Raw genomic sequence first — 12,738 nt, 5'->3', positions numbered from 1 at the left:
AGTGTGGCGCACACTCAGGGCACCAGCCTTGTAAGTACGGCCTGTGCGGCTACAATGGCAGAGGCCTGGGGTCTAGGAGCACAGGACGGCTCCTCCCAGGCATCACCAGAAACAGTGGGGAGGCCGACTCCACGTGGTTCTCAAAAGTCAACCCTAGATATGTAGCTGGAAACCCCGGGAGCAGGACCAGCTTCCCGCAGCTCTGCCCCCAGGATGGTGCAGCAGCCCAGGCGTGCCTGAGCCCCAGGAGCAGCAGGCAGCAGGCCACAGAGCTGAGCCCCACGGAGCGCGTTGATATTCCCAGCTACAGAACGCTGATCTGAGCCTGGCTGGAGGGTGGGTCCACTCTGAAGATCTCTGACATGCACAAACTCTGCCAGGAGCCTGCGTGGTGGAGGAAGGAAGTCTTTCTCTGCAGATAAGGCAGTGGGGCGACCCAAGGCTTAGAGGGCCTGCTCTCCCCAGTTAGGATCACAGTTCTGCCAGGTGCAGAGCACCCCTGGCATCCTAGGGTCTCTGGCTTGGAATTCTGGGCTCCAAGGCTTTTCAGAAAAGGAGGTAACAACATTCCTTAATCGCATTGCTAGAAGGATCCAAAGGCCTAAGAAAGCAAAGACCACCTGGCTGCAAATTCTGGCTCTTCTCTGCTGTGTGACCTTGGGCACCCTGCCTAAGTTCTGAGCCTCAGTACGATTTAAAAAGAGGAGAGCACTGTCTTCCATCACAGTAAGGCATGGCTCCTCACTTTAACAACTCTAAGATCAACATGCTTCTTACAATGGACAGCATCAGACTGTTTCCTTGTAATGGTCCATAAAGTTCTGGTATACGCAGCACTGATGGAGTTTCAGACTTGGTGAAACGTGGCTCATACACCTTGAAAGGCTGCTCTGAGGGCGCAGAACAGAAACCTGCGCCGCCGGTCCTCCACAGCTGGCGACCCACTGCCACGAGGACGGCGCTGGGGTGAGAAGCAGGTAATGGCAACAGGGCCAAGGGGAGGGTGGGGGCCCCAGGGTTCTACAAGCGGCTGTGACAGAGGGAGAGGCGATCTGGTCCCCTAGCTGACCCCCAGCTTCCCTCTCTGATCCGTGGTCAGGAAGCTGTCCTGTGAAGCCGGGTAATCTGAGGAGGGGGCCTGAGCCCGGCAGGCAGGACCCTGACGCCACCCAGGGCCAGCCTCAGCCGCGATGCTCATTTCCCTGCTCCGTCAGCCCCTGGTCCCACAGAGAACCTGCGTTAGCGCTGCAACCCGCACACCTGGGTTGTCCAAAACCAATGTTCTTACCGCCGGAGCCAGAACGCGTTGCTAGGAGCAGTTACAGCACAAGCCTTATAGCAGAGGAAACGACCTTGTTCTTGTCGCTTTTCCAACACCTAATTAGAGCAGCAGCTACGGAATTAATTAGGCTGCAAACAGTGCACTGTCTCTTTAAATGGTTTTCCTGTGGCCAGTTGTTTATGAAGAAATTCCTCAAGCCAGGAAGTAAGGGGTGAGCGTGGAGCCAGCAAACACACTTGGGGCAGAGGAGCAGGTGCGCCTGGCAGGCCCCGATTACAACCTTCGAGGGCGGGGTGTCTGTCCCCTGCAGATTAGAGCGCGTCTGACTCAGCGAGCCGGCCCGCCTGCGGACCTCAGCCGAGAGCGCGCCGGACCTTCGGCGGCCCGGGAGGCTGTCGGGGTTGGGGGACTCCGGGCGGGGCCCGGGGCAGGGCGGGTTCAGAGCCAGAGCAGAACCAGAGCAGAGCCTGGGGTGGGCGGGTTCGGGGGCGGGGCCAGGGTGGAGCCCGGGGTGGGCGGGGCGGGGCCAGAGCGGAGCCGGGGCGAGAACGGGGCCCGAGGCGGGCTCGGGGGCGGGGCGGGCGCGGCGCGGTCACGTGTGTACACAGGCCCGCGCGGCGTGCGCGCCGTGAGCCCCGCCGCCTCCCGGAGCCCGGAGCTGCCCGCTCCCGCGGCGACTGCGCGGCCCGCGGCCCAGCGAGCCGGTGAGTGGGCGCCGAACTCGGGGTGGGGGCGGTGGGCACACTCGGGGGCTCGGCCCACGCGGGGAGCGGCGCGGGGACGCGGCGGCCGGGGGCTGGTTCTCCGCTCCGGCTCCCGAGTCCCCTCGGCCCCGCCCGGGCGCTGTCCCCTCCCGTGGCTGCCCTCCAGCCGCGCGGCGCCCGGCCGGCCGGGCCGCTGCCCTGCGGTCATTCACCTGTCCGGGCCGCTGAGAGCCGCTAGCCGCGTAGGCGGCTCGGCAGCACCACAGGCTCCTCACATGTCCTGCGGGGGGCTGACCGCCTGCTTCTGGGTCTCGGTGGCTGTAACTTTCGTCCTTTTTATGATTACAAAATCTTGGGAATTTCTGGAACAGCATTTAAATGGAGATATCAAGTGTCCTAGGACACTTGATAAAAACCCCTGCGCCTGGAGGCTCCTTCAAAACTTGAGAAGGCAGTGCCCCAGCCTCAGAGCGCCCATTGACCTGAGACAAGAAACCTAACACCAAGCTAAGGACAGGAGCACGGTGGCTGGGTTCTCTCAGTGGGGCACTGGTCCCGGCCATCTAACCAAGGTTTGGGGGGACAGAGGGTGAGTCGGGACCTGACAGGCTGTCCCTTCATTGCTGGATGCACACTCGCTTGGCAGCCCCAGGCCACCTGCCAACAACCAGTTCCAAATCTTGGCAGAGCAGCGGCTCCCTCCTCCCCACTGTGTCTGCGGCACCTAGTGAGGCTGGCCTCGAGTCCCCAAGCGGCCAGCAGCCTGCTGGCCAGGCCTCTGCAGAAGCCAGAGTGTGGACACAATAACTGACCACGCTTCTGGGCTGCTCACACATAAGGGGGACCAGACACTCTGCCGTTTCAGCTGGGTCTTCACTGGGGCACCGGTCGCCACTGAGAGGAGACAGAGGCCCTGGCAATAACTATGCCCTGGGGACAGCCACAGGCTCCCTGGCCTGCCGGGTCTGGCGCTCCGAACTGTAACCTCTGGTATCTTGCTAAATGAAGAAAGCCTCTAGAGATAACAGGCTTTTAAACATCATAGCTCCCATCTGGTGCACGCATACTGTGCCGAGTCATGGACAGGAAGCTGGGGCCAGGCCCTGCCCTTGACCACTGCTGTCCTGCCGCCGTGGGGGGCACAGAAACACCCAGAGGAGAGACGAGCCCAGCATTAGTCCTGCATTGACTTGGGGCCCATGGAACTCAAAAGCCCCTGGCAGGTGGGTGACGGGAGAAAGGCACGTATGTCCATTGGGTATGAGTGGTGGGGTTTTAGGCTAGGACGTAGAACTGCTTATCAGTGTTTAGTCACCAAGTCGTATCCCACTCTTTGCGACCCCCTGGCTACAACCTGCCAGGCTCCCTCTGTCCATGGGGTTTCCCAGGCAAGAATCCTGGAGTGGGTATCCATTTCCTTCTCCAGGAGACCTTCTCAACCCAGGGATCAAACCTGCATCTCCTGCCTTGACAGGCAGGTTCTTTACTGCTGAGCCGTCAGGAGAGCCCGCAGTCAGTTCAGTCGCTCAGTCCATCACCAGCTCCAGGATTCACTCAGACTCACGTCCATCGAGTCGGTGGTGCCATCCAGCCATCTCATCCTCTGTCGTCCCCTTCTCCTCCTGCCCCCAATCCCTCCCGGCATCAGTCTTTTCCAGTGAGTCAACTCTTCGCATGAGGTGGCCAAAGTACTGGAGTTTCAGCTTTAGCATCACTAGCCCTAAACCTATTATAATGCTTAAACCTATTATATAGTGAAAGAGGGACAAACCTCCAAGGTCCCTGCCAGCAAATACGCATGCGTGACTCCAGGTGGGACGAGGGGCCAGCCACTTTCCAGGGCCTGAGAGGAAGGCGCTCCTTGGGGAGGCGGCAGCCACACCCTCCAGGCCCTGGGATGTCATCTTGGAACCTCAGCAAACAACTTGCTGCCCACCAGGCCGAGTCCTGGGGGTGGGGCTGCAGCCTCTCTGGCGCTTGGGCGGCAGCAGGTGTCCGTGGGGTCTCACAGGTGCTGCAGAACAGGGGGCCTCAGTGTAAGGCGTAAAAAGTGAATTTTCACTCTAATTTGAGATGCTAAAAATACAGTGCTGTCAAGGGGCAGAGTTCAGGTCCCTACTCCACCCCCCAGGGACCTGTGGACAGAACCCCCTACGAGTAAGCAGCAGGACAGGATGCAAAGGGCCAGGTGTCCTGTGCAGTCCCACAGGGGTCTCCTTCCTCCCACACATGTGGTGGGAGGGCAGAGAGCACACAGGAGTTTCCCAGTTTTAATTAGAGCCAAGGAAGCAACTGTTACTATTAGACCAAGTGTAAGGAGCAAAAATAACTGCTGGTTCCTCCCTTGGAAAGACCCACGGGCAGCGATAAGATCTGCGGCTCTGCTCCCAGTGCTCCCCCAGGTAAGAGCACACCAGTTTCAGGCTGGGCAGGGGCCCAACTGGGTGCCAGCGGAGACGGGTCTGTTCTTAGTCTGTTTTCCCCTGATCGAGAGCACTGGAAGGAGCGGTAACCTCAAAATATTAGTCAGGGGACAATAAGAGAAAAAAGCCAAGGAACTAGTGCTCCACAAGCAGAGGAGAACACGGTCCCGAATCCTTCCAGGGGGAGCCTGGGGCCAGGGGCAGGCCAGGACCCGGCCGGCTGCTCCCCTGCCCGCAGCCCTTCCCCACCGGCGGGTGAGCCCGTTCTCTTCCCGGGAGAACCGGAGACGCCACCTGCTTCACGCTCACTGCTCTCTAATTCAGAATCTTAAAAAGCAACAGGCTACGAAAACCAAGACACCCCAAGTGTATAATGAACCGTTGCTTATCGCAGCCCAGGAAGGCACAGCGTCTGATACCAATCAGTATGCGTAAGCGCTCTACGTTGAAAACCGATGAAAATATCAGCTTTTCCGGAGTGTCTGGCTCCTCTAGCTGGATGTTAATTGTAGCTAGAGCCTCTGCCCATTATTGCAAAAGGAAATAAACACTCAGGAGTCATTTTCAAAGCGTTATGATGGCTCCAGAGCACTCAGTTGAAGTCCAGGCAAAGTATACAGTGGGTCTCCAGGACGTCAGGCAGGCAGGCCGGGCCGGTGCCCACCAGGACACACTGCCGTGGCCTCGGGGCCCTGTGCCCAGCTCCCGGTCTGGGCTCTGCCAGCCCTTCTGCCCAGTGGGTCCTCATGTTTGCCTTGGGGAAAGGCCTTTGAGGCCGTCTCACAGGCTGCGGGACACCGGTCACAGAGCTCCCTCTTTGGGGTGCTCTGGGCAGGCGGGAACAAACAGGGTGCAGTGGGATGAGGTCAGTGACCTTGGAGGGGAGTTAGCTGGTGCTTCAGTTGGGCAGGCTGTGTGCACACAGGGCCGCTGGGGAGCCCCTGCCCATCATGGCCCCCGCCCGCCATTGCTCTGCTGAGCTCCTGGCCCCCCTCTTTCCGTGGAGATCACAGGGCTGTAACCCTGCGTTTGGGCAAGGCTTTTCATTGCCTGTGGACATTCACTTTTGAAGGGTTAGTTTATGCAGTTCTAGGCTTTTTTTTTTTTTTTTTTAAAAAGGCCCAAGGAGAAAAGATGCTGACATCTGGCCTCAAAATACTTCCAGCAGCTAACCCAGGCGTGCGGTCCTTGCCGGCAAGGAATGAAAGACAGGGCGCCTGTAAGCAGGGCGCCATCAGGGAGGACCTGCCCGGACCCCGAGGGGCTGGGAGCCCAGCTCAGCAAGCGCAGCTCCAGAGACTCGCTGTCTGTTCCTACAGCAGCCCTGGGGGCCTGGGGCTGCTGAGCTGTGGCAGGACCCCCCGCCCCCCATCCCCGTGAAAATCTGCCCTTGGCCTGGGGCATCTGCACTCTGCCCTCCCTCCCCCGTCTCCTCTCCCCACACGGCAGCTGGCAGAGTCTGAGGGAGGCAGCACAGCAGCGCAAATGTGTGGGAGGCGAGGACCCGCCGTTCCATGCCCAGCACCAGGGAGGGACGCTCACCCCCTCACTCCGTCCTCCCGACAGCCTGACCGGGGACCCAAGCCAGGCAGCTGTGGGCAGGGCGCCCGGGGAGGCTGGTCCTCAGTCCGCGGCCCGCGGATGGGAGCCCTCACCAGGCAGCGTGCGCCCCTCCCAAGGGGAGGTCTGAGTCGGGCCAGGGGGCACGATCGAGCTGCTTCCCCAGAGGACAAGAGCGTAAGAGCAGGCGGCCCTCAGTGCAGCGGGGCTTAGACACGCGCCCCGTGGCCCAATATCCCCCACGGGCACCCAGCCTGCATGCCACCCCCTCCCTGGGGCCTGCCACCAGCCCCCACCGTGTCCCCTGTCCCCATCACCAAAGCGCGGGGGGTTGAGGGGGCGGGGGCTGCCTCACTGCCGCCCTAGCACCCAGCTCAGAGTCCCGGGCACCGAGCAGAGGCTGGCCCGTTGGCTCATCTGCCCCGTGGCCCAGCCGCCCGCCAGCCCCCTCTCCAGGCCGTGTGCTGCACGGCCCATGTCTGCCCAGCGTGCCGGCTTGGGTCAGCGTGGCCGGCGCCCATGCAGACACCACGGAGGACACGTCGCGTCTCGGGAGCTCCTGGTTAAGTCCAGAGCGGAGCAGGGGCCCCTCCCCGATGCCACAGCAGTGCCGCTAGCCTGCACTCACGTCAGGGTCCACCTGGGAGTCAGGTGCCCTCCCCGGGCGGGGCACCCTCTGCTCTGCCAGGCTGGCCGTGCTCCCCTCTTCAGTCCACTGCTGGCCCTAGGCAGGAACCACCCTGGCGCGAGGCTGTGAAGACATCTCCACTCCCTGGAACAAGACCATCCGGAAGTTGGCCGAGTGGCAGTCACCCGGGGCCAGGCAGGGCCACTGCCCCAGGAGCATGATCAGAGAGAACAGACAGAACTCTCAAAGAGTGGGGGGTGCAAATTACCTTCAGGTCAAGTTAATCCCCTTGGGAGAGACCGGATGTGGTGACCGCCGGACTACCTCGACGACCAAGGAGCAAGCCAGGATGCTGGAGCCCACCAGCCCTCCCACCCCAGGCCACACGACGTCAGGGCTGGGCAGTCCTGCTGCTGGCATTGCTGCGAGACCACGGCCACAGGCCTGCACGTGCCAGGCGCGCCCCTGCTCCGTGGACAAAGGCTGGTTGCAGGCCTGGCTGGGCACGCCCGCCACAGAAGAGGGGTGCCCACGGGTGAGGGTCCGAGAGTGAGGGGATATGTCTTCAGCCAGACGCGCACACCTGTATGTTCCCTGGGCCCGGCAGAGGGGGACAGAAGGCCTGGGGGGAGGCGCGGACCTGGCCGGGCAGAGGCAGGGCTGAGGCTGGGCGGGAGGTCAAGGCCCCCCGACGCCCTGTCGGATGATGGGGCCCCGGACAGCACCTGGTGGGCGCTGCTGTAGGGAGGCGTGGAGGAGGGCCCAGAGGTCCGGGAGGCTCCACCAAGCACGGCAGGAAGGCGGCCACGCCGGCCGGGGCGCCTGCAGGCAGGTCTGCTGGTGGGAGAGGCAGGCGGGGTGCATTAGAGGGCAGGCTGGGAGCCAGGAGGCCCGCGCGGCAGTGCGCAGCTCCGACTGGTGTCATCAGGATGGCCCCAGGGCAGGGCGACAGGACCAGAATGGACAAGGCCGCTGGGCCCCTGGCCCCTCCTGCCCCTGGGGCCCTACTGACGACACCCGTCAGAGCTGCAGCGGGTGACGGGCAGCCACAGGCGGTGTCGTCAGCCCTGCTACGCAGGGACAGTGAGGGCCTGTGGTGCCAGGGGGCAGGGCCCAGCCACTGAGGGCCCACCTGGCCTTGCCTCCCGCCCCTGGGAGGGCCAGGACCACAGAGGGCCCTGCCTGGAATCCTGGTCTCTGGCCACCATCCAACTTCCCCTTTCTCAGGAAGGAAGTGAACAGAGCTGGTAACTGGAAAGACAGCCCAGCCCAGCCTAAGCCAGTGTGGAGGGTGGGGCCACCATTGTTCTCAGGCCCCCTCCTCACGGGGCCTAGTGGGAGGGGAGCCTGTTCCCAGACTCCTGCACTCGCAGAGCCAGAGCACAAAGGGAAGTGGGGTGACTCGGAGGCGGCGGGAAGTGGGGGTGGGGATCCACAGGGGCAGCACAGGGACCCGGACATGGAGGGACACCAGCTAGAGGCCTCGCGCTTTGACCAGCTGCCCCGCAGCCGGGATGGGCAGACAGTCCCAAAGTGACCGCTGCTGACGGCAAGTCTGGGGGTGCTGGGCGCAGCTGCTGCTCCGGGTTCCCAAGAGCCCATGGGCGCCACCCACCCCAGCAAGCATCTCAGTGCCTCGTCCCCTCCACATCGGCAGTCTGCCTCCTGCCCTTCTCACCCGCACCCCCAGGCGTGACACCTAGAGGCGAGGGGCCTCTGGGAAGAACACGGGGACAAAAAGCTAAGACAGGCTGAAAGCAAGGAAACCGCCACCTTTAGTGCGTGAGCTGCATCTGAACTCAGCCGTGTCCTCGCCGCGGAGGCCGACAGGACTCGCACAGAGCTGTCTAGTTTTTGGGCAGGGTTTCCAAATTCTGTGTGTACGAGCTGCCAGGACACAGCAGCTCGGGTGGGTTTTTAATCTAAACTCAGCGCTGACCGCTGAGACACAACAGCCCCTCTCGGGTCAACCAAGCTGGCCATTTAAGCACCTGAGCTCTTGAAAAAAGTTCTGAGCTGATTTGCTCCGCGTGACCGCCTCCCAAGGACTGCGCAGGTCTCCAGCGGGGCAGGGCCCCTGCCAGCACGTCCCCCGCTTCCCTCGGCCCAGGAGCCCGTGGGGCCCTTTCCACTGCCCACCCGACATCGCAGAGGGCCACCCTTCCGTCCTCAGCCTACCCTGGCCGAACCTGCCCTCCAGTGTATGGAGACCCCCAGGAGGGGCAGACGCACCAGGAGACCCCCCTGTCGGGCCTCCGGGGAGCCTGTGGGCAGGGTGCCCTTCCCGTGTGCCGGCCCTTCCCGACACAACCCTCAAGGCTCCGAACTGGCTGTAAACAGGAGGCGCAGCTGCTGCCTGCAGAGGACGGGCACCGCGAGAACCAGGCGCCGGCGCATGCGCACCCACGCCTCGCGGAGGAGCACACCGCGCCGGCAAACAGTACCGGAGAGAGTGGGGACAGCCGGCAGAAGCGGAGGGACTGAGGCCCGGGGCCGGGAGCCGGGCGAGGCGGCCGCGCGAGGGCTGGGTCTCGGGCTGGTCAGGCACCGACAGGATGCTCTGTGGACCAGCGTCCCGGCCCAGCACTGCCCAGGCCTCTGCTCAGCGCGCAGGAGCCCGCTGGCCTTCGGGAGGGAAATGGGCAGCGGATCGGTTAGAAGAGGATGGACAAGGGCTCCGAGGACCCCTCAGGCCCGGCCCTGCCTGGGGCTCCTTCCCACACCCTGGACCCCAGGTCTGGGAGAAGGACCCGAGTCCCTGCGGCGGCTGAGAGTAGATGCCCTCCCTGGAGGTGATGAAGCCGGCAGGCAGCTGGTGCTCAGCAGTCCTGCCCCCGGCCTTCGGCTGCTGCCTCAGTGGCTCGTTAAGATACAGACGCCCCCGCCCCTCGAGGCTCCTGCCTGACCCCTTCGTGTCTGGCGGGGGGAGGTGGGGGGAGTCGCAGGCACACACCCTGTAGGCGGGCGCCTGCTCTGTCGCGATGGCTGGCAAACAATCACCTGGGGAGGTCACATGTCATTCCCCCTGTGCCCCCCACGCTAGGCTCGCTCCCGCGGGATTGGGGCCTGGCCACTTAAGGGCAGGCGGGGCCTCCCTCGCCCCTGGACCTGGGAGGCCAAGATCTGCCCCAGAGGGTTGCTGGCCTCGCTCTGAGAGCAGGAGGCCCAATGAGCTCAGGACACATGGCGTGGAGAGTTCCCCCCCGCGGGACTCGCGTTTCTCAAGAAAGTCTGTCCTTCCCTCACCACCAAGACGCCTCCACCCACCAAGGCCCACCCAGACCTTAGCGCCCGCCTGCCCCGACCCTGCCAGGCCGGGAGGCAGAGGACCGGAAGGACGCCAGGCGCACGTGCACACCACCTCCCACCACCTCCGGCCCCTCCCCAGGGCTCCAGCGGCAGCTGGTCTTCAGGACAGGTGTCCCAGTGCCCTGGCACGGCACACCAGCGCTGCCCAGGTGGCGCGAGGGAGGCGGGTTGCTGGGCACAGACGGCGGTGGGGTGGAGGGCGGTGTCATAGGATTCCGCAGTCAGTGCAGGTAAGGAAGGATGCGCCCAGCAGGGCTGCCGCAGCCTCAGGAAGGCTGAGGTTCCCTCGAGAGGGGCCGCCGGGCCAGGCCTTGGGTCCACCCCCAGGCCCCCAGCTCTCCTCTACAGGCCTTTCTCACGTGGCCCAGGCGCCACAAGGTGGCAGCAGGCGCCTTATGGTTCCAGGGCTGTGGGTTTCCCGGCAAACGGTCAAGGAGGCCCAGCGAGGCTTTTAAAGCCCTCACAGCTTCCAGCGATGACGCCTTCGGCCGCAGAAAACATGCACAGCCCCGTTTCCGCCGGCCTCGGGGCCGGGGGACGGGCTGTGGTCGCCAAGGACTCACGCACTGCTCTTCCCACAGCCCGCCATGTGGAGCTGCCCGCTCAACGGCACGGACGGCGAGGACCCGCTGCCCTGCCTGCACGTCCAGAGAGCGCTGTCCGCGCTGTCGCTGCTCTACCTGCTGGGCGGCGTCCCCCTCGGCCTGGGCTACAACGCGCTTCTGCTGCTGGCCAACCTGCACGACCCAGGCAGCATGACCATGCCCGACGTCTACTTTGCCAACATGGCGGCGGCCGGGCTGCTACTCTGCGCCCTGGCGCCCGCGCACCTGCTGGGCCCTGGCGCAGCTGGCGGAGCCGCCTGGGACTTGGGCAGCGAGGTGCACGTCTCGCTGCTGGTGCTGTTCAACGTGGCGGCGCTAGTGACGCTGTACTCCACGGCCCTGCTGGGCCTGGACTGCTACATCGAGCGCGCGCTGCCGCGCACCTACATGTCCAGCGTCTACAACACCCGGCACGTGTGCGGCTTCGTCTGGGGCGGCGCCCTGCTCGCCGGCTTCTCCTCCCTGCTCTTCCACATCTGCAGCCACGTGGCCGCGCGGCTGGTGGAGTGCTCGCGGATGCGGGACGCGGCGGCGGCCGACGCCATCATGCTGCTCGTCGGCTACCTGGTGCCTGGCCTGGCCGCACTCTATGCGCTCGCGCTCCTGGTGCGGGTCCGCAAGGAGGACACGCCGCTCGACCGGGACGCGGGCCGCCCGGACCCCTCGGCGCACAGGCTGCTGGTGGCCACCACGTGCGCGCAGTTCGGGCTCTGGACGCCCCATTACCTGATGCTCCTGGGGCGCACGGTCCTGGCGGCGCGGGGGAAGCCGCTGGCCGGGCACCACGTGGGGACGCTGCTCCTCGCCAAGGGCCTGTGCAGGCTCCTGGCCTTCGCCAGCAGCGCTGTGGTGCCGCTTCTGTACCGCCACATCGACAGGAACTTCCCCGGCAAGCTGCGGCGGCTGGTGAAGAAGCTGCGCCGTGGGCACCAGAACTGCTCCCCAGACCAAGCAGGGGCGCAGCCGGTGACGGCATAGACGCTGCTCCACGGGCACCGCCGGGGTGGGGCGAGCCGCACTGGCCGGAAGCACAACGCGCAGTGACCAGTCCGGTGCCCGAGGCTTGCTCCCTCCTCCCAGGTCAGGCATCCAGGCGACGATGCTGACTCCAGCCCCCGCTCCCTTGCCCCTGGAGACGAGGCAGAAACGGACGCAGCCCCTTGGAGTTCCCCAGGGGCCCGGTGTGAGGATGAGCTGTGTCCTTGGTGCCCGGCCGCCCTCGGGTGTGCTTGCCTCCCGCACCCACCTTTCAGGTCCGCGCCCGCAACAGCCTGCTTCCCCTCGGCCTCAAACAAAGTAATGAAAACCTAACACCAGTATTTATAACTTTGTACTGTTAAAATACTAGCCCTCCCCCCTTCTGTTTATGAGGAGACGTTTGATAGGAAAGTCAGAAGGTATTAAAATGAAGGAAACGCAAACCCACTCAGGTGGCGAGCCTCGCGGCCACGGGGCAAAACAGGGCTGCAGGCTTCTGGGGACACGCAGGCATGGCGGGAGGGGCCGGATGGGGCGTCTGCGGCCGCCAGGTGTGCCCCTGCTGGCGCTGGTCCAGTGAGGGTCTGTCCTGAATGACTCCCGAAAGTGTGCACAAAAGTTGAGTGTCAATAAGGCGAAGGGAGGAAAATGCTCTTAGGATTTCTAACCCCAAAGCCGACGGGCCTGCCCACAGAAAACACGGATCTGGGCAGGAAGGCTCACGGGGCTGCAGAGCCCACCCGCCACCCTTCGCCCTCTCCCACACCCCGCCTTCTGTCAGTGTCAGCTGTTAGGGACGCCGGGGCGCCTCCCTTTCCACTCCCCATGTCTTCACAAAGAAATCACAGCCCCTCACCCCAACCCTGTTGTGAACCCTAAACGCCCTAAAAGCAAAGGTCTGTTTCTGAAGGCTGCAGTCCCTGTAGGACGTCTTTCAGACAAAAGACATACACGATGCTGGGCGCCGCCCCCGCCCGGCTGCTGCCCTAAACACTCGAGGTGTGCTCACTGACCGCCAGCTGCCCCAGGGCCAAGCTGCTCTTCTCGGCGATGTCTGTTGGGGGAACGGCCCCACGTGGCCCCAGTCTCTTGGGAAGTCAAGCCAAGAGTCAGGTGCGTGCTTTTCTACCTGCAGACTGACTTCCCTCCAGGCTGATGGCCCGTACAGAACTACAGACACGCTGGACTCTGGGGCTGCAGTAAGCCTTGGGGGACGGAGCAGCAGGAATCGGTGGTCTCTGGGCGCTCC

General features: G+C 63.9%; 2 protein-coding genes across 18 annotated transcripts in view; one reads left to right on the top strand and one right to left on the bottom strand.

Moving 5' to 3' along the window:
- C25H7orf50 (chromosome 25 C7orf50 homolog) overlaps positions 1–12,738 on the bottom strand; it is a 70,916-nt gene that overhangs the window by 18,367 nt on the left and 39,811 nt on the right. Inside the window, exon 1 of one of the 14 annotated variants that reach the window (XM_061402433.1) lies at positions 778–984. The exons of the other annotated variants lie outside the window; for them this stretch is intronic. Coding sequence (XP_061258417.1) covers positions 778–789 — 12 coding nt within the window. The 5' untranslated portion in view covers positions 790–984. Of the gene's footprint in view, positions 1–777; positions 985–12,738 lie in introns of those variants that run through there. 14 annotated transcript variants of the gene reach the window in all.
- GPR146 (G protein-coupled receptor 146) lies at positions 1,882–11,830 on the top strand. Of its 4 annotated transcripts, none has more exons than XM_061402409.1 (2): positions 1,882–1,986; positions 10,488–11,830. In XM_061402409.1, the coding sequence occupies exon 2, from the start codon at positions 10,494–10,496 to the stop codon at positions 11,487–11,489; it is 996 nt and encodes a 331-aa protein (XP_061258393.1). In that variant the 5' UTR covers positions 1,882–1,986; positions 10,488–10,493; the 3' UTR covers positions 11,490–11,830. The 4 variants fall into 4 exon arrangements, with proteins under 4 accessions (XP_061258393.1, XP_061258391.1, XP_061258392.1 ...); XM_061402407.1 differs by lacking the exon at positions 1,882–1,986 and adding an exon at positions 4,004–4,388; XM_061402408.1 differs by lacking the exon at positions 1,882–1,986 and adding an exon at positions 9,138–9,332.

This window comes from Bos javanicus, chromosome 25 (genome assembly GCF_032452875.1).
Source record: "Bos javanicus breed banteng chromosome 25, ARS-OSU_banteng_1.0, whole genome shotgun sequence".
NCBI lineage: Eukaryota > Metazoa > Chordata > Mammalia > Artiodactyla > Bovidae > Bos > Bos javanicus.
The sequence above is the reverse complement of the archived record's forward strand: the minus strand, read 5'-3'. Positions and strand labels throughout refer to the sequence as shown.